General features: G+C 42.1%; 1 protein-coding gene across 1 annotated transcript; it reads right to left on the minus strand.

Moving 5' to 3' along the window:
- Positions 1-34: 34 nt before the first annotated feature.
- On the minus strand, positions 35-12,409 carry PPP1R17 (protein phosphatase 1 regulatory subunit 17). Its single transcript, XM_077809243.1, has 4 exons — positions 12,328-12,409; positions 10,372-10,524; positions 9,721-9,882; positions 35-114 (listed from the first exon to the last, which is right to left on the minus strand). The coding sequence occupies exons 1-4, from the start codon at positions 12,407-12,409 to the stop codon at positions 35-37; spliced, it is 477 nt and encodes a 158-aa protein (XP_077665369.1).
- Between the last annotated feature and the right edge of the window lie 7,977 nt (positions 12,410-20,386).

Consider the following 20,386-nt stretch of genomic DNA (forward strand, 5'->3'; position numbering starts at 1 on the left):
ATTATTTACAAAAGTTTTGGAGATCTCAATAATCTTAAATAAGAGTTTTTTCTCCATCCTTTTCATCATCTTCCACAATCACTGTCTGCTTTTCTTCTTTAAGCATGTTAGTACCTTAAACAGGAAAAAAAATTAAAACAAAACAAAACAAACAATACTAGTCATGTTAACATATTCATTGTTTACAAGGGCCTAATTTTCTATCCTTTCCAATTGTTTCGACACTAGCATAGCTCTGCTGATTTCAGTGGAGTTGCTTCTGATTAAATTTGGATAATCAGGCCCCTAATATTTAGTAAACCTGAAACTCATGTCTGTATTTGCACTTTGTAATTAAAATTATTGGACATTCTCACACACTGCTGATACCTGCTCAAATAACTAGCACATTGTGGTTTATTCTCGGAAATCTACTGGACTGTTTATTACTTAGATTTTGCAAATGCAGATTCCAGAATGGGCAAATGTTGAAAGACTTAACAGCCAGCTCCCACACATCCAATATCATCCCCACTGAAACAAATCTAATGGCAACATGTTGCAAATGTAAATAAAAATATGAACTTGGATCAGTGCTGAACAGGCTCCCATGCATTACTAAAGACATTGTATCAGCACAAGCAATACTGAACTTCGTGAACTGAACATGCATCAAAGAAGATCTGTCTAAATAAATACTAAGGATAATTAAGAAAACCAAACACCTATTGCCAAGGCCCTGGAGAACTGTACAGCATAATACAGAGAGGAAGGATGATCTTGTGGTTAAAGCACAGGACTGGGATTCAAGAGATTTGGGTTCAATGAGCCACAGAACTCCTATGTGACCTATCATTTAATGTGTCTGCCCCTGTTTGTGAGCTCCCACCTTTTGTCTGTCTAGTGTGTTTAGAATGTAAGAACCTAGTGCCTAGAACAAGGAAGCCCCACTACTGACTGGGGCCTCTATGCACTACAGTGATGCAAATAAGAAAAAAAATATAATTAAAAAATGATGCCCCTAAAATGAAATGTTAAAATCAACCAATAGGATCCAACAGGCAAAGGTTCTACTCAATCCTTATTCGAGCTGAACTGGTTTGTTTTGCCCGTTCCTATTAAAAAAACAATTAACAGCCTCCGCAGTATGTTTTATTTCTACTGTCTTTAGCATGGTGGCTAAAATATTCCATAAACAGGGTGAGGGAAACCCGGACTTGAAGCCAAGCAAATCGCCTCCTGTTTTGCTGTCAGTGCACTCCAACGTGCCAAGTTGTTCTGTCAAACCAACACATCTTCTTTCTTTCTGTGTTGAAAGTCCTCTCATAATGAAGCAGTTCATGAAGTCTGGAAATAGAGCAAAGGAAGCCATGTCCCACACAGGAAGGCTTTCTTCAATTCTGGACTCTCTTCAAGAGGTGAGGAATTAAGGACAGAGATGACTGACCTAAATTACTATTTTGAATTCAGGTTTGGTTTTCTTTGTATGGGGTTTTTTACCAATTAGCTGATTTTACTGGGGGAGGGAAACCATTTCAAAGGGTTGGATGACACTTCAAAGGTAAGTCTGAAACACAATGGTGTGTCCTTCAAACAGCCATTGAGTGGCTGTTACTGGAAACTGGTAACAGGGATGCTATTTTAAGGTGATGGAGCCAGAGAAATGTTCCACACCCAGGTTTCAACTCAGCCCCCTAGCAAACAAATTTCCACAGAGCAAAAATACAGACATTGATTTTTATCCCTTTATCTCTGCATCTTTTCCAAAATGCTCCATGCCTGCAATGGAGGCTTATAATGTATAGCAAACAAAACTAAAGTTTAGAGCTATGATCTATAATCCTATCTCCAATGCTTCTTGGTTCTTATCTGAGTTACCAAATAATGAGGAAAAAGCAAATGGGCTCCTAGCCAGACTCTAGGAGCATCAAAATTACCCCCTGCTTGAAGCAATTCCACCTGCCACAGCTAATTTTAGCAGAAATTGTCTTCAAGGACCAGGGAGCTAGGCACAGCTGGAGGGCAGCAACAGAAATCAGCAGCCCAGCTATAAGGAGGAGTTGTCATTCAATAATAGTAAATCACATGCTCATCAGAATAGAGTGTAGTGGCGACTGAGAGTGGTCACAAGATATAATCCTGGCAGGATTCCTGAAGCTGGTGCAGTGTGGTATGTAGATCAAAAGCAAAAGCTAGTGTGGTCTAGATTGAATGTGCAGAGCAGTGGGATTAGTAACACCTGTGTGCTAATCCTGGCTCTGCTTACTGATTTAGTGTCTGGGCAGTTCACTGAGCCTCTCTGCCTCAGCTTTCCCATCTGTAAAATGGGCATCATAACATTCAGCATAGCTTCATAGAGATGTTTTAAGGATTAATAGATTATCTATCATTAATGTCTGCCAGCAGCTTTGAATTATAAAGCAGTGTCTAAATAAATAAAGTAGGAGTAGTAGTTTGCAATAGAACCTAGTGCTGATGAGAAATCTGTAGCCCAACACTAGGCTATCAAAGGCTTCAGACTCTAAGGTCCATGTCAGAGCTGTGCTGAGTACAGTTTAGCAAGGGCAGGTAGAGGATCTGTTGCCAGTGTGGTCCTTGGTGCTCCTTAGAGCTTCCTCTGGGTGACTCTAGGTTATATTTAACTGTCTATCAATCACAGGGCAATTCCTATCAAACTGAGGCTGGAGAGGGGATGGTGTAGAGCTGCTTTGCTGGTGCTACAACACGCAGAGACTTCCTCGGTGTAAGGGAAATCCTGAGGGAGTCAGTTAAACTAGCTTAGCAAAGGAGAGGAAGAGGGCTTGAAAGTGTGGTTTTCTAATGATCTCAGATATCCATTTGTCAGGAACAGCTTTGCCATGTTCTCCCAAATAGTTACATTCTTGTCAAACCCTGCATTTGCAGAGGGCTCTTCAGAAATTAAGTTATTTGAATATGCTGCTAAGTGAGGCTAGTAATAAAAGGTGTTTCAAATCTGATGCTGATCATTTACAGTCAGGGCGGAGGGGGAAGCTATATTAGAATTGTGGTTACATTGGCCCAGATCCTTGAAGGTACTGAGGTGCCAAACTCCCACTGATGGAGATCGGGGCCATTTCCCCTCCTTTATTCCATCAGAAGTCCAAGATGTGGGATGATTTGATTTTTTTGCCATTCAAATAGCTTTTGTTTTTCTAAAGTGATGTATGTCTATAGATGTCACATGCTTGCATTTGAAAAACAACAACTAATGGGGCAAGTTTTGTACTTGTTAATTATTTTTTAATGTCACTTACTAATGATGAACTTACATTTATCCATAGCATACTGGGGAAAAGAGAGATTTTTAAATGCAAGCATTGCTCCAGTAAGATTTGCATCTTGAATGCCACCGTAATTTATCAAATACTTTGGGTTACTTATTGCAACACACATGATCCCCTATCCATGAGTAGATTGGCTGCACATGTATCTCTAACTACAAGGTTAAGATAAAATGAGGCAGGAATGGCAAATTTACTGGGACTCAGAATCCCTTTGAATGCATCTCCTATTCTGGAGAGGAAGGGTGGTCTTCTGCTTTAGGCACGAGACTGGGACTCAGGAGACTGGGTTGAATTCCCAGCTCTGCCAGTGACTTCCTATGTGACCTCAGGCAAGTCATTTAATCTCTCTCTGACTCAGTTCCTCATCTGTAACATGGAGGTAAGAATATTTGCTTTCCCCTTCACGTTTACCAGTCTTGTTCATGTAGCTTGTAAAGTCCTTGAGGCAGGGACTCTCTCACAGTACCTAGGACAATTGGCCCCTGATCTTCATTGGGATGTTTTGATGTATTAGAAGTAATAATTCTGGACATTACTGTGTTTTTGCATAGCTTGCTGGTATTGATAGTTGTGCTCTAGACTGAGCACTGGAGAGAGAACCAGGAGTCCTATTCCCTCTTTGGGGACTCGCTGTAGCCTTGGGCAAGACTCTTAACCTCTGTGTGCCTCAGTTTCCAATCTGTAAATACTTGTGTACCTCATGGAGTGTTCTGAAGATTAGTCCATGTTTGTTAAGTGTTTGGAAGATGTAAAGTAGTATGGACTTGATTCTGTCCCCCTCATTCCAGGAGCAATCCCATTGATTTCAGGGAGAAGTGTGACGGAGACAGTCCCTGGAGAGTCTCTGGCCACCCAAAAGTGGATAGGTCTGATCTCGAGTGATCAAGGACAGCTAATCAAAAATGGAGGGAGGAGCCAAGGGGCGACATTTTCAGCTCTGTCTGTGGGAGAAATGTTTGTGAAGACAGCTTTCAAAATATTGGTTAATTAAGCTAAAATAGGTAGTGTTGGTTTGTAGTTTTGGTAATGCTTGAAGTGTTGGCCTTTAGTAGCAACTAGGGAGGAAAATAAAAACTGAAACTGGAACACCCAACAGTGCAAGTTATTGAGAGAGCACTGAACATGGAGTGTGCTACTTAGGCCGCACATCCAGCAACTGCAATAATAGAGGAGTAGGGACAGAAAGGCCCTTTTATGTTTATTTGCTGCAAATAACCCTGCTGGGGCATCTCGGGTTTGAGCCTATAATTGAGATTTTGGTTTGCTCAGCTGTTCTACAAGACCTCATTTTATTTATTCTCTCCTTGCTGCCTTACCCTAAAAGTAAATAAATTGTAAATACTGGACTAGTCCACAGCAAGTCACTCTCTTCCTGCAAGCCATGCACCACTGCAGCCTACGTCTAAATATCAGCTTTCTGTCCTCCAGTATCCAGCCTGAAAAGAAAATACGCTTCTTTGAAAGGGGAGACATTCAAACCCAGGCACACAAGCCACTCCACCTGTGTCACACGCACAGAATATGCCATAGGGATGATAAGATGGGACATGAGGAGAACTGTATGCATAGAGAGGCAGCTCGGATGGCAATGCTGTATCTAGGGAGAGGCAGTAATGAGCAGGCCACTGGGATTGAATTCATAGGGGATTAAGGGGGCCTGCTCATTCACCACTTTGTTAGTCCAGTTTCATGAAATGAAAATCAGCTGTGTCCTGCTGACATAAAACGTCAGTACTAAATCAAGCCTGAGGTGTGTGTCATTTTTTATCAGCGGCCACATTCCTTAGAAATTGGACACATGCACTGTTTTTTTTTTTACAGAGCTTAAAGCCACTGCATTTTTCTTTGTTTTACTTTATTCCCTTTTGGTGTTTCTTGGCTGGCAAATCCTCTGGAGATTATAATAAAATAAAATCCTCTACTACTCTATAACTTCCATTAACTTTCTCTATCCTTTGCAAATTCTATCAGAATGAAAAAAGTACTCTTCTGGGGGTAGAAACGGTAAAGATCTTTGAACAGTCATTAGGGGCCCTCTTTCTCATTTAAATGCTCGCTAGAGATTGCGAATGCTAGAGAGGTACATGTTAAACTAAATGAATTTGGATGACAAATGTTAAGTCAGCCGTAGCTGCATCCTGCTATAGCAGAGATTATATTTAATATAGTGCTCATAAAAAGAAGTACATTGCTGTTTACTAAAAACAGGAACAAAATATTTTCAGTTTCATTTTAACGCCTTCATCTCTGCCATGCTCTGTGGATTCCTGCCACCAAATACCTGCCACTTACATAGCAATTTATGGGGGGAGGTTTCTGCTGCCCCATACATTATGGTCTCTCTGTGCAGCCCCAATAACATAGAGGGGATTCAAAGGTACTGCAAGTGGTCAGGGGAGATATCCACAGCATAGGAACAGTGTAGAGCTGACAAAATTGGTTCCACACGATCCGCCTTCCAAGGCATGGCTGAGAGGGTGAGTCGGGGTGGAGCTAAAGGTACAGGACAGAGTCAGATTCTATATTTTCAAGCTAGGATAGAGACAGGTTAATAATTTATTACAAATGGTTTGACAAGCTGTACCTCTGTTTCTGCTCTCAAAATGACTGCGAAGAGACGGCTTTTTCTTCAGATTTGTTGTTGTTTGAAATTTTTTGCCAAATAATTTGTCCCAGTAATTTTTGGTCTGTATCTCTTGCTTATGAATAGTTCATTACAAGTGCTTGACAGTCAACATTTGAAAATGAAACAGCTGCAATTGGAGAGATCACCTGGGCCCAGGTCCTCAAAGATGCCTCTAATGATTCCAATATTTACTTAAAATTGATTTCCCCTACCTCCCAGGCACGTTCACTAGAGTATTTGAATGAAAGGAACAAAAAAAAGTGCAAGCAAATTTGTTTGAAAATTCAGTTTAGGCCTTGATCCTGCAAGTCAGTCAACACTAGATTTTAATGGGGTGGCACAAGTGCTAAGGTCTGATTGTGCAGAGCAATTTGATGGATATTGGTGGATTCGTTTTTTCCAGTACTTGCCAAACTCTATGACCTGATCTTCCAAACATGCTCAACCTTACTCACATGACCGGATGCACTGACTTACCAGGGACCCTTTGGAAGGGCCAGATTTACAAAGATATTTAAGCACCTAAAGATGCAGATAGTTGCCTAGTGGGATTTTCAAAAGCAACCTAAGCCCCATTGATTTGACTAGGAGTTTGTGTCCCAAGAACCTCTAGATGGCAACTGGCAGAGGGTACAGGGTTGTATAGGGGTCCCCTGGGTTCACCAAAAGAATGCCATGTAAGGCTTCTAATGAAAGCCTGTGTCATGCTGCTCATCATGACCATATGTACGTATGGATGTTGAGTAAGGAGTTGTGTATATATACTGAAAATTATGTTGTTACACTCTTGACTAGGGACTGGTCACCAGAAAGGGAAAAACCATGTTTTCTTTCAGGCATGAAATGTTTATTTATCTGTCTGTTTACATGTAAATTACATATTGTATGGTTCACAATGGTCCTCCATCAATAGTCTCAGCTGAATGCTAATGGAGGATTGAGAAATCTTCAAAGAGAGGAAATTTACAGAATAAAGTGAACCAGCAGGGGAGAGCCCTGTTTACAAGTAAGGACAATTAACTTTTGGGGGTATAACAAAGGGATGCGGAGATGCACCCTCATTCCAGCAGGAGAGTGAGTTTGTGTGGGGGGGGGCGGAGGGTGAGAAAACCTGGATTTGTGCTGGAAATGGCCCAACTTGATGATCACTTTAGATAAGCTATTACCAGCAGGAGAGTGGGGTGGGAGGAGGTATTGTTTCATGGTCTCTGTGTATATAATGTCTTCTGCAGTTTCCACAGTATGCATCCGATGAAGTGAGCTGTAGCTCACGAAAGCTCATGCTCAAATAAATTGGTTAGTCTCTAAGGTGCCACAAGTACTCCTTTTCTTTTTGCGAATACAGACTAACATGGCTGTTACTCTGAAACCCTCATTCCTTCAACCTGTGAGGACAATATGCCAGTGGGCTTGATCTGATGAGAAGAAGTCTTAGCCAAACTGGAGAAAACCCTGGAGAAAGAACTTTGGGTAAGCTATCTTTAGGAGGTGGAGGAATACTTAGTTAGTTAAGCTTAGTCGCTAGAATGCGTGTTATGATTTTGTTTTATCTGTAACCATTTGTTTCCCTTATTCTCACTCTCTATCACTTGAATCTCTGTTCTTTGATAATAAATTTATTCTTGTTCCCACTAATCTAATCTATCTAAATGCTGTGTGTTAAGTAAAGCAGGGACTCTGAGCTGATGCTTACAAGATGGTGTGTGCTATTCCTTTGGGAACAGCAGATTTAGTTCTGTGCGTGTTCAAAGGAATAGGGCATGCTTGCAGGACTCGGGGATTGGTGTGTGCCTGTCACTGCTTCTACAGATAGTGAGGCCTGGAAAGCAGCGGTTGTGCTGCCAGAGGCTGGTGGTTTCAGGGAGCTGACCCAGAGCAGGCACAGACAAGACTTCCTCACGCAAAGGGCTGGTGCCTCCCAACCTTGGGTGCCCCGGGAAGCATCACACATTTAGGTGCTTAACTTGTTTAGACAATTCTGTAAATTCCAGGTGATGCCTATCTATAACTTTAGGCATTGAGATACCATTGGAAATCTGGCCCAAAGGGCTTATATTTCCTCAGGTCTATTTTTAGTTTTTTTTGGTTTTTTTTCCCCATCTGTCTTGTGGGAATATTTCTAAGGTGCTTCTTATCATTGTTCCCCTCTATAATTTTCTTTCCTTTACTTTTTTCTGTCTCTCTCTCTGTGTGCCAAGTGTTTCTAAATGTAAGCATGCACTGAAATGCTTTGCTGAATCAGGTCCTTAGGCCTTTTCTTTTCTAGTGCTCCTTACTATCTAGTAAGTGTCCCGCTCCAGTGGTATCTTACTTTATGAACCATTTAACACTAGTTTTGGAGCTGTCCCTCCCTCCCCAGTGATTTGGAAACAGCTGAGACATTGCTTCTTCTGACTGACAATAGCTCATTCCTCCCTGAACAGTAGTAATATTTGACGCTGATATGATGCTTTACATCTTCAAAGCACTGTGCAAAATTAGCTAATTAAGGCTAACAATGCCTTTGTGGTGCAGGGAGAGTAAGGAGCAGTATCTTTTTTGCAGATCGGGAAACTAAGAAACAAAGACATTAAGGCCACAATGTTCAAATTTGGGTGGCGGAGTCCTTCTGGATGCCTAAGCTAGTTAACTACTCCATGGCCTCTCCGGCTGCACCACTGCTACAGAAAGGCCCTGAAGCCATTGTTGTCTGGATGGTCACCACTGTCAGATCACCTCAGTGTATGTCATGATCTTCCAGTGAGATAGTCTCATATGCTCGCTTTGCCCCTGCAGCTGGATAAGGGGGCGTCGCTGGGGCCTTCTGACAGTCCCTCACTGTTGTTACAGATGCTTGGAACCACCGGGGGCTGGCTATAATTCGAACCCCTTTTTTCCCACCCCCAATCCTGCAGCCCGGCAGCAGAGGGGCCACAAGAGCACTTACAGCCACCTCGACATCCCCTTCCTGAAATGTGCTTGGCCACAGTGAGGGATCAGGGCCTAAAAGTCACCCAGGACTGTAGGTGGTCAGCACAACCGATAATCATACCATGCTTAAATTAGATGCCTAGAGATGGATTCAAGTGCCTATATTTAGGCACCCAAATTTTGAAAATTTTGGTCTAAGTGACTTTCTCAAGGCCACATAGTAAGTCAATGGCAGAGCCAGGATAACAAGCCAGGTGTTCTTGCCTCTTAGTCCTGTGCTTTACCTATTAAATCATGCTCCTTTCTGCTCTCACCATTCTCTACATGGGTGAGAGGTGAGGAGAGGACTGATAACAAAATTCTGGTCCCAACAAAAACTGGAAGACTAGATTATTGATAAATGACCCTCAAGGGGCTTGGATGAGTTCACATGAGTACTCACCTTTACCCGTTATGTTTGGAGCTGTACAAACACAGAACAAAGAAACTGCTCCTGCCCCCCAAAGAGCTTACAATCTAAGTGGTCAAATTCAAACCAAATGGTGGGCAAAGATTTGGGTCTGTTCTTTTTTTTTAATTTGTACTCTGAACTCATTCTTTGTTCTCATCAGGGGTAAGTCAAAAGAGATCTCCCTTTCTCCATTTCTTTCAGATTGTAAGCTCTTCAGAACACGGACTGAGTCCTATCTTTGTACAGAACCTAGCACGTTTTGGTCACTACTGCAACACAAATAATAACAATAATTCCAATTGGGAATAAGAAAAATAAGTAGATCAAACTAGGTCTGATTAGATAAGTTAAGCAGAGTGGGAAGATCAGTGATGTCCCTTACACCAGAGGGTGTTCCCAGCTAACTGCCCTTTATTTTTTACCTTTGAAAGCTGTGCTAATGCTCTTACCTGGTATAAGGGGTGGGATGTGTATTGCAGGTGTATCTTTTCTCCTGGGTTTTTTCTGTTCCTGATCAGTAAGCTGAGAGACTGAACTCACTTTGCCCGTCTGTGGTTTTTTTGCGATGTCACACCTTCTAATTAAATGTTCTGAAAAGTCTGAGAGCATGCCTGCAGGGAACCATACACAATAAATATTACTTAAGCCTCATCTACACTGATAAAAATTGCACTCATCTAACTTAATATACTCAGGGTATGCTTACAGTACAGTGGCACAACTATGGTGCTGGAGTGGGCCACTGTAGTGCCGTAGTGTAGACACTTGCTACAGTGAGGGAAGAGTTTTTTCCATCTATGTAGTTAATCCATCTCCTTAAGAGGCGGTAGCTAGGTTGACGGAAGAATTCTTCTGTCAACCTAGTTGGGTCCACAGGGGGTTCTAGTTGGCTTAACTACATGTCTCAGGGGTGTGAATTTTTCATACATTTCAATACTGAGTGCTTTTGAGAATCCTATTCTCCCTCCCTGCCATAGGTAGGCACACAAAGATGTAGGAGAATTGAGGGCAGAAATATTTTTATTCAATTCCTAGTGAATACAAGTAAACCAGGAAACATCAGAGGTTTGTCAGATTTCAGTATTACTAAGCTGTGTTACCTGGTATAGGTGGTGGGGTGTGTAATGCAGGTGTATCTTTTCTCCTCGGCTTTTTCTGTTCCAGCTCGCTGTTCTGGGAAGCCTGGATATTTTTACCCTTTCTTGGTTTCTTTTTGAGGTCACAATTCTTAATCAACTGTTCTGAAAGGTCATCTGCATGGGGGGGAAAAAAATACCTAGCTGATAGAAAATTATGAATCTCAGAATTAAACGAAGGGCTCGCTTTAATAACAATACTTCCACCCTAGTTGGTTAAAACACAAAGTATATTCACCTCTGTACAGAAGGCCATCACAAAGGCCTTAATACCACTAAAAACAGGGCATAAGTGAGACTTAAGTGCCTTATGCTGGCCTTAGAGAATTAAACCTCACAGTGAAGAAGGGAAGAATTATACCCATATTATAGAGTGACACAGATGTTAAAGCTAATATTTTCATTCTTAGATGCCATATTTAGACACCTAAATAATAGGACTAATTTTAAGAGGTCCTCTGTAACCACAGCTCCCATTGACTTTGGTGGAGTTACTCTGGATTTGCACCAGTGTATATTGAAGCAGGACTTGACTCATCAGATAGTCTAGGTACATTCTAGACAGTTATCCAAATTTCTGGATGCGTAGTCAAGCTCAACAAATTGAGTCTTTTGAGGTTGACCCATCACTAATAATATCACACAAACCAGAGATTTGGTTTTTAAATTTGGCTTTGGTTGGGTTTGTCAGCTTTGCTTTTCATTTGGAAACTTTGCTTAACAAAAGGGGCCTGATTCTGATTTCACTTCCTAGATTTCACACCATCGTACTTCCATGGACTAGTGAAAGGAAGGATGGATGACTTTATGATTAAGGCACTGCACTGGTACTCAGAAGTTTTGGATTCAATGCACAGCTGTGCCACAGACTTCCCATGTGATCTTGAGTAAAATAATTTATTCCTGTGTGCCTCAGTTCCACACCAGTAAAATGGGGATAATAATGCTTCCTTTCTCCCATCTTTTGTCTGTTTTGTCTATTTAGATGGTAAGTTCTTCAGAAGAGAGACATTTTTTATTTTGTGTTTATAAAGCCCCTACCATAAAAGAACCCTGAACTGGGTTGGGAACTCAGGTGCGTCCAGTGTGAAATCACGCTCAAGACTCAGATATCTTGGTTGTGTGTGAGTAAAGCAGGCTTGCAAAATTATCCTTGCCTGGGACAAATAAAATATCATTTGTATTTCATTATTATCACCAGTGTATGGGTAGGCAAGTAGATTTTTGTGCCTGGGTTAGCAAATCTTCATGACAATTTTGGAAGGCTGGAATAAAGTAATGACATGTGAAGCAAAGGCGAATATGCAAAATACAAAAATATGCAAAAGGCACATTTATCAAAGTCTTGAAAGCCTCATATTTAGAAGCATGTATGAGCAGAGATGCCTCTGGTACTCCAAGAGCAAAAGTTATATAAAAAGTCAGCTCTAGAAAGGACATGGATTGACAATAAAGGGAAAAAAATAAAATTGTGTGCAAATATAGGCAAAAGGAAAATTTAAAATCTTTTACTGAAATTGCACATAGAAAGTGGGTGTAGTAAAGGCTCAGATATATCTTAGCTTCCAGTTTATTATTGTATAATCAATAAAAGCGCTTCTCTTTCTCTGTCACGAAAAGGAACAATGACTCTTTCTCCTTTCCTCTCTTTAATTAATTTCCTTCTCGAGCTTCAGCTAATATTATGTGCAGGAAAGACACCCTTTGCCTGTCCATCTGGCAACAGATGTGTTACCAGAAGGCACAGTCTATCGGGTTTCACGAGGGCTCAGTTGTATCTCTTGGAAAGAAAAAGCCAATGGACAGTACTTAATGATGTAAAGAAGACACCTCTCTAATTACAAGTCACTGACATCACCATAAAAAGAAAAGGAGTACTTGTGGCACCTTAGAGACTAACATCACCATAATAACACTTACCTAAACGGTTGCAGTGTGAGTCTCGCTTGTCCAATCTGTCTTCTGGGATATCAAGTGGTTGCACATATTCAGTTGACATCATTGAAAAGTTTTTCTTTCTTGAAGCTACAACAACAAAAAGCAGCACATAATAAAACAGATATATTTATATTCTGTCCAATCAGTTCCTCCCAACCAGCCCTGGGAAGTTCCTGTTTTCAAAGTGATTTTTGCCATACAGCCACTGCTGGCCTGGTTGTTCTTGGAGTGCTTGTGAGGTGTATGGGCTAACTGCCTTCTGACCCCGACTCCCCACTCCCACTGGTGAATGCAAAGCTGCAGATTCTAAAGCAACATCTGCCAGCCTAAAAAGGAGCAGGCCAGATGGGAGGGTTTTTAACAATTAGTTTTGAATGAATCTATTTAAAGGGGCACAGTGAACTTGAAATCTAATTGTAAGTTAAAAATAGTTCCAGGTTCTATACCAGTCTCTGAGTCCCCCTGCTATTTGTTTTTGGTGTTAGTGTTAATGCTATTTATTCAGAGCAGTGGTTCTCAACCGGGGGTACGTGTACCAGTGTTCCCTCTCATTCTGCACATGGATGAGAAAAATTAATTTTGTTATGTGCACCAATATGGAGGTGATGTGTGGCGGGGGTGGGGCTGAGGGGTTTGGAGTGTGGGAGGGGACTCAGGGCTGGGGCAGAGGGTTGGGGTGCAGGGGGGTGAGGGTTCTGACTGGGGGTGCTGGCTCTGGGGTGGGGCTGGGGATGAGAGCTTTGGGGTGCAGGCTGCCCAGGGCTGCGGCAGGGAGAGAGAACTCCCCACAGCCCTCTCTCCCCACAACAGCATCTGGGCTGAGGGAGAGGCGTCTTGCCCCACCGCAGCCCCAGGCTGAGGGTGAAAGGCCTCTCTCCTCACTGCGCCACAGCCCCAGGGCTGGGGAGTTGCCGCAGCCCTGCATGCCCCAAGCTTCCCCATCACCACTCCCCACTTCACCCCCTACCTCACCCCACGCCCAAGTGCAGTGTGCATGCCTGCACGGCCGTTGGTGGCCTCCTGCACAGCCGTGCAGGCGCACACCTTAGACGGACCCTAGATGTGTACCCCTGGGGGTAAGCAGGGGTCTTCCAGGGGGTACATCAACTCATCTAGATATTTGCCTAGTTTTACAACAGGCTACATAAAAAGCACAAGCAAAGTCAGTACAAACTAAAATTTCATACAGACAATGACTTGTTTATACTGCTCTATATACTATACACTGAAATGTAAGTACAATATTTCTATTCAAATTCATTTATTTTATAATTATATGGTAAAAATGAGAATGTAAGCCATTTTTCAGTAATACTATGCTGTGACCCTTTTTGTATTTTTATGTCTGATTTTGTTAGCAAGCAGTTTTTAAGTGAGGTGTAAGTTGGGGTACAGAAGACAAATCAGACTCCTTAAAGGGATACAGTAGTCTGGAAAGGTTGAGAGCCATTAATTTAAAGCACTCATGCAAGGACCCGAGCACCACTGTGGTAGGCACTGTAAATACTTATTATTTTGTGGGGGAGGAAGGTTGGTGGTTTTACAACAACATTTTCCTGTTTTTACAAGTGATTTTCTCATTCACGTTGCTGCAACAGATCCACACTGACAGGGAAAACTGACTAACAAACAGCCTGTACAGGGGAAACAGTAACACTGACCATAGAGCAGGAAGCGCTGTCAAATGCACAAATTAAGCACAGTGGAAAAATAAACGAAAAACTGTGTGGTGTTTTGTTTTTTTTTGTTTTTGTTGCTTCTCTAATCCCTTTCAGCTATAGCCATCTTAGGTGGTGTTTGTAACCACAATAAAAATGTAGAAAGAAGTGTGACCGTTTCAAATCAATGGGGGGCCATTAACTTTTGGCAGGACAGAACTGGAAAACTGGAAACCATACAGAATGATTACTATGTGACCCATTCAAACTTCGCACTTCTGGAGAGCCCCTGTGTGGCTACTAGTGATGAGGTTGACCCTTCAACCTTTTGAGGTTTGCCCATAGCTAGTCTCAATTTTAGAAAGCTGTAAAATCTTCGCAGGAGGCTTTGTGGCATCACAGACCAATAGGTTGCTCTAAAAGAGATGAAGTGTAAATTTTTTCAAAGCATCTAGGTGCAATGATACTTAGAACGGAAAGCCATGCACAGTTTATCTGCACATAACTGAAGAATTCTAAATGTGCTTTCACAAAGCAATAACATAAAATTCACCCAAGAAGTGAATTATTGAATAATGTTCAAAAATTCTAGACCAGAAAGATGTGAGGATAATTAATTTCCTTTTTGAAATGGAAGCACATATTTTCTGGAGCTCATATTTTAGCATCTTGAATGCAGCTCTTTTTCAGCTGGCCAACATGCTATGACATTCTGCATTCTCTGCTTGATATCAGTCATCTTTTAAGGAAATTATTGTACATGATGGATTAAGATAGATATGTATGTAGAGATAATGGGCCACATTCATCCTTTGTGCAACTTTAGTGATTTCATCAGAGTTGTAGGAGGGATTAATTTGGCCCAGTGTGAGACATTTTCTGCATGAATGCAGAGTTTTGCATAAGAATTAGGATTGTGCAAGAATTTAGACTGACACTTTTGGGCCGGAAGGGTTACCTAGTTTCTCATTCCTTGGGTTAGCAAAGGCTGAAACCGGGCAGGGCTGAGGTGGGTGGGGAGTGGGGCATTCACAGTGCTCTCTTTTAGCTATTAATGAGTTCCAGTTTTGGAGCAGGTTGGCTATTTGCTGCTAATTGTGAAAGCACATGGCATAACATTTTAATGGCTGTCCTTATGGATGGGGAGGATTGGGGAATGGCTGGAGAGACTGAAAAAAACAGTGACTCTGGGTAGATTACTAAAGGCCATCCAGTTCCTCTCGGGATTAGCTCACTAGCTGAGTCACGGCCATGTGATAGTTCAAATCATTTTGGCCTTCATATGTCCAGGGGATGGAAAGGCAGATGAAGAATACCTGGAACATCTCACCCGCTAACAGCTTCTTTGGCGTCAGTAAATTGCTAAACAGTCCAAGGCGAACACAGCAAAAATGAGGCAATCCTTTTGACCAGGAATTTGACTCACTGGATGACTTTATTAAAACACCTTAAAGTACATATACAGATGTTCCAGATGTTCTTTCTTTACCACAAAGAAAACATCTACACTTTCTACAAAAAAAAGACAACAAAAAACTCCCCACCCTCTTGGCAGTAACTGATTAATTGCCAAAATTGAAAGGTTTTAATGTTATACAGGAACTCCTCACTTAATGTTGTCCCAGTTAACATGGTTTTGTTGTTACGTTGCTGATCAATTAGGGAACATGCTCGTTTAAAGTTGTGCAATGCTCCCTTATAATGTTTGGCAGCCACCTGCTTTCTCCACTGCTTGCAGAAAGAGCAGCCCATTGCAGCTAGCTGGTGGGGGCTTGGAACCAGGGTGGACTGGCAGCTCCCCATGTAGCAGCCGCCCAGCAGGCTATCAATTGCCCGGCAGTTCAGCTGTCCCACCCCCCTTGGAGCTGCCCTCTGCCTTGGAGCTGCTCCCGGGAGCCTCCTGCTTGCTGTGCTAATGTCAGGGTGTCCCTTGCCCCCCACTTCTGCCCCCCACTCCTTTACCCTATCTCCATAGAGCGTGGGGGGAAGGGAATATGACAGGGCTCAGGACAGAGGGAGCTTGCTGGCAGCAGCTGCTGTCTCAGCTTGCTGATCTACTTAAAAAGGCAATGTACTTAGACTGGGGTCAGCTACTTAAAGGGGCAATGCGCATCTCACACTCACACACACACATACACACACACTCGGTGTGTGTCTTTGTCTCTCTCTGCCATGCTGTCTCCCCTCCCTCCATTCGTGCTGTCTTCTAGAGTGTGAGGCTACATTAACAACAATGTGTTAACCCTTGGGGGGCTCAGCCGAGTGCGAGTTCATCATTTAGCAGTAAGGCATCCCCTGGGAAATATTCCACCCTCTGACTTCACCACCTCAACCAAGCTTCACAATCATCATTGCTGTATACGGTATTAAATTGTTTGTTTAAAACTTATACTGTATATGTGTATGTGTATATGTATATATATATATATATATATATATACACAATATAGTCTTTTGTCTGGTGAAAAAAATTTCCGTGGAACCTAACCCCCCCCCATTTATATTAATTCTGATGGGGAAATTGGATTAGCTTAACATTGTTTCGCATTTTTCAGGAACATAACTACAACGTTAAGCGAGAAGTTACTGTATTGAAAATCATCTTCCATTGAAGTTTAGTTCAGTTTTCAATTAGATAAGAGTATTTTACATAGATGGGGCAAAGAAAGCAGTTTTTTAAAATCTAGATTTGGTTTAGTTCAGGTTTTAAGTTTAGGTCATAGGCAGGCTAGGGTTTTGGGTTAGATTCAAGAAAGCTGTTCTCACAGATTTCTGCCTAAATTGATAGGAATCTTGTGAAATTAACACTCCTGGACTAAAATCTCATGAGGAAAACCTGTCTGTTTGAGATTTTTACCACATCTGAAACGAAATTAAAAAAAATAGGCCTTGGTCACATTTTGATTCTGACGTAGGACTAAAACTGTAGAGGTAGCTTTGGATTCATGAAGGAGGGGATGGTGGGTTGTGTGTCAAATATGAAGGCCTCTTTAAATGAAATTTGAAGGTTTGGGGATTTGAGGTTTTATTACTAGCCTATTGCTGCTTTTATTAACGTTATAAAACGTGTCACCACATAAAGAAAGCTAAAAGTGCACCTGTACCTCTTAATAACTGATTAGAAGCAGTTACCTTACAAAATAAGTAATAACTAGGTCATTTGGGGCCTAGCTTTTAAAGACAGTCATGCATGATTGCATATGCCCAATTGCCTTGCCATCTGCCTGAGTGTACAAACAAAATAATGTTTGTGCACAGAGTTGTCTAAGTGGACAACGTGCATATTGAATTCTGCTATTTTCATGCTTAATTGCACAGGCCCACCTTTCAAAATCATGCCCTTAAGTTCCATCACAATTACATATGCTTAAAACTGGTTGAGACTTTCTTTTACTATAACTGCATGAAGATTAAAAAGTTGCATAAGTAATAAATGACTGTTTAGTTGTCAGATGATACACCAGCAGGGCTATTCTTCGCTATGTGACTACAGTTGCAATTGCTATTAATGTTAACAGAAGCTAACCCCTGCTGAAATTGTAGATGACAATAGACCTTAGTGTTTCACATTAAGGGGACGTGATTTATTACAAATTTCTATTGCAAGCTTTCCATGCATAGGGTAGATTTACAAAATATATGTTGAAGCCTTGCAAGCTTTACCAAGGTGCGCCTTCTAATGGCTCAGTAGCACACACATCTTTCACACAAGCCCCTGGATGGTCTATTCACCCAGAAGATGGTCTGAGCCCATAAGTAGTGTGATCAGCAAGAAAAATAAGAGCAACACCCCCGCATGCAATCGTTGAAGAGACCTTTGAAACGTTGGCATGGATGGTGCATAAATAATAGCTGTTGAGAAGACTCTTTTGTTATATGGTGGTAAGTAATGCAGGTTAAATATGAATATTTATGCTGCTAGTTAATAAAAATGTTACCATAGAAATAGTTATAATGCACGGTACTTACATTTCCCCTGGACCCAGTGCACTTAATTAAAAATATACACATGCCAATAATTAATGTGAACTTTTGTATAGTATTTTAAAAGGAAAATGCTATTGACTTATAACCCCAAATATTCTTCCAGTTTTAATTATAATGTTCTGAGGCAAGGACCAGGACTGCTTGTTTAGAGGACTGTGTGCCTGTTATTTTCTTAAAAAGAAAAGGAGTACTTGTGGCACCTTAGAGACTAACCAATTTATTTGAGCATGAGCTTTCGTGAGCTACAGCTCATGCTCAAATAAATTGGTTAGTCTCTAAGGTGCCACAAGTACTCCTTTTCCTTTTGCGAATACAGACTAACACGGCTGTTACTCTAAAACCTGTTATTTTCTTGTTTATTTTTTCCCTTCTTAGCAATCAAATTTCAATAAAAAGAAAAACAGGGTATGAGAGATTAAAGATCTGGCCCCCTCCTCAGGGGAATAGTGCCTTGGGCCCAACCTGCTTCCACTGAAGCCAATGGAAAAATCTTCACTGACTTTAATAGGAGCAGAATCAGATCCTCTTATTTTGAGAGGACTGGTTGTGTGAGTAAGGGCCGCCAGCTACAGCCTTATATTTAGAGGTGGGATTGCAAGTGTGCAAGAATGTGTTTGTGTGCATGCAAGTGAGCAGTGCTTTTCTAGCTGCTCTTGATGCACTACAGAGCTGCACGTGGTAACTATGAATATTTGATAGGGTGTTGCCCAATGGGCATAGCAGTGAAGGGCTGCGCTACTTCAGTGGCAGGACGTGAATCGGACTGTGGGCAGGTCTGCACTGAAAAGGCTGCACGGGTGCGGCTGTGCTGTGCTGCTTAAGTGAAGATGCTCCAACGCTGACGGGAGAGCTTCTCCTGTTGGCGTACTTAGGGCTATTCCACGCCGGAATCGCTACAGCGGCGCAGCTGTACCAACGTAGCCGTAGCGCTGCGAATGCCGACGCTCTCTCCTCTTGGAGAGTACTCTCCCATCGGCAAAATTACTCCCCAAGTGGCAGTAGCTATGTCAGCGAGGGAGCTTCTCCCACCGACCTAGCGCTGTCCACACTACCGCTTACTTCGGTGTAACTTAAGTCGCTCAGGGATGTGAAAAAGCCACCCTCCTGAGTGACGTAAGTTACACTGAAGTAAACGCTCGTGTGTGCAAACCCTATTCCACCTCCTGAGAGGTGGTAGCTATGTCAACGGGAGACGCCTTCCCACTGTCGCTTGGGGGTGTGGATTTTTCTGTAGTGTAGACCTGGCCTGTGACTTCAAGAATCACAAGCTGGTGCTTCTTCACACCAAGGGGGAAATAAGCTGTGCCAGCCTTTTTGCTCGTGCTTCCCCTTCTCTGTCGACTCTGAGGTGGGGTAGGCAGAATTCTAACCCCTGCCTGCCTGTTGGTAGCTTCTCTCCCCTGCCCCCAATCCTTTGGAGGCTCTTACAATGTGGATTGCGCACCTGGGAGAGTGGGGAATCGCCTTAGTCCCCTCTATGGGAAAGCAAGAGGCCTTATGATTGAGCCCTAAAAAAAGAGCCAGAGGCTCAGTTCATTCCTGTTTTGCACCTAGTGCAGCCATTTACATTTGTGCAAAGTGGGTGTAAAATGCTACCATTCTGGTACAATAGTGTTTTACACCTACTACGCACTCACTTAGCACAGCTGAAAATGACTATTCCAGGAGCAAGACAGTGGAGAATGGTCCATTCTCCTCTGATCAGAAGTCAAGAGTTGATTTCGTTACTAGAGAGTGGGCTCTTTCTTCTATACCCCGATTATATTCTGCCACCTGCACAAGTAAGTCCTCTGGTAGGTTTTTGAATTAAGCACATTAAGATTAGAAAATGTATGCCACACACAAGGAGACTGACAGTTTTTTTTCAAGTGGTCTCAAAGTGAAATTCTTCACTGGCAGTTTGATCACTGTAGTTTTATACCACCTCATCAGAGTAACTTGCCTTTACTTGAGCCCTGATGGCATTATACAAAGTTTCTACTCCAGAGTTATAAGTCTCATTTAACCCTAGGTGGTTGTTTCCAAAAATTCCCACCAGGGTAGTCTGAATTTGTTTTTATAAAGCAAAGCCTCAAAATGTACCATGTCTATGATACATAATACCGCATGTGTTTAAAACCCGGACTGTGCATTCTTTGTCCACCCAGACCTCTGACAAATAACTCTGTATGTTGCACCGAGCTCACAAAATTGATTTTGAACAGTCTACCAAGTCCATGGAGAGACTCACACACGGGGATTTGGATCAGGCCCTGTAGTAGCAGAAGCTAAACTTGAATTAATGGCTCAAAAGCAGAATAAAATGTCTGAGTTTCTGTCCAAAAAAGTTGCTGTACTTAGAGATTACCGAACATGCCTGATTAATTCCCCGAGGAGCAAGACATACCCGACACATG

Source organism: Eretmochelys imbricata, chromosome 2, assembly GCF_965152235.1.
Source record: "Eretmochelys imbricata isolate rEreImb1 chromosome 2, rEreImb1.hap1, whole genome shotgun sequence".
NCBI classification, from domain to species: domain Eukaryota; kingdom Metazoa; phylum Chordata; order Testudines; family Cheloniidae; genus Eretmochelys; species Eretmochelys imbricata.

Bases quoted from the DNA above. Each gene is read 5' to 3' on its own strand.
- PPP1R17 (XM_077809243.1), bottom strand. From the start codon at position 12,409: ATGATGTCAACTGAATATGTGCAACCACTTGATATCCCAGAAGACAGA. The intron at 10,525-12,327 runs GTAAGTGTTATT...CCCCCCATGCAG, and splicing joins CTCACACTGCAACCGTTTAG to ATGACCTTTCAGAACAGTTG. The intron at 115-9,720 runs GTAAGAGCATTA...TTCCTGTTTAAG, and splicing joins CATCCCACCCCTTATACCAG to GTACTAACATGCTTAAAGAA.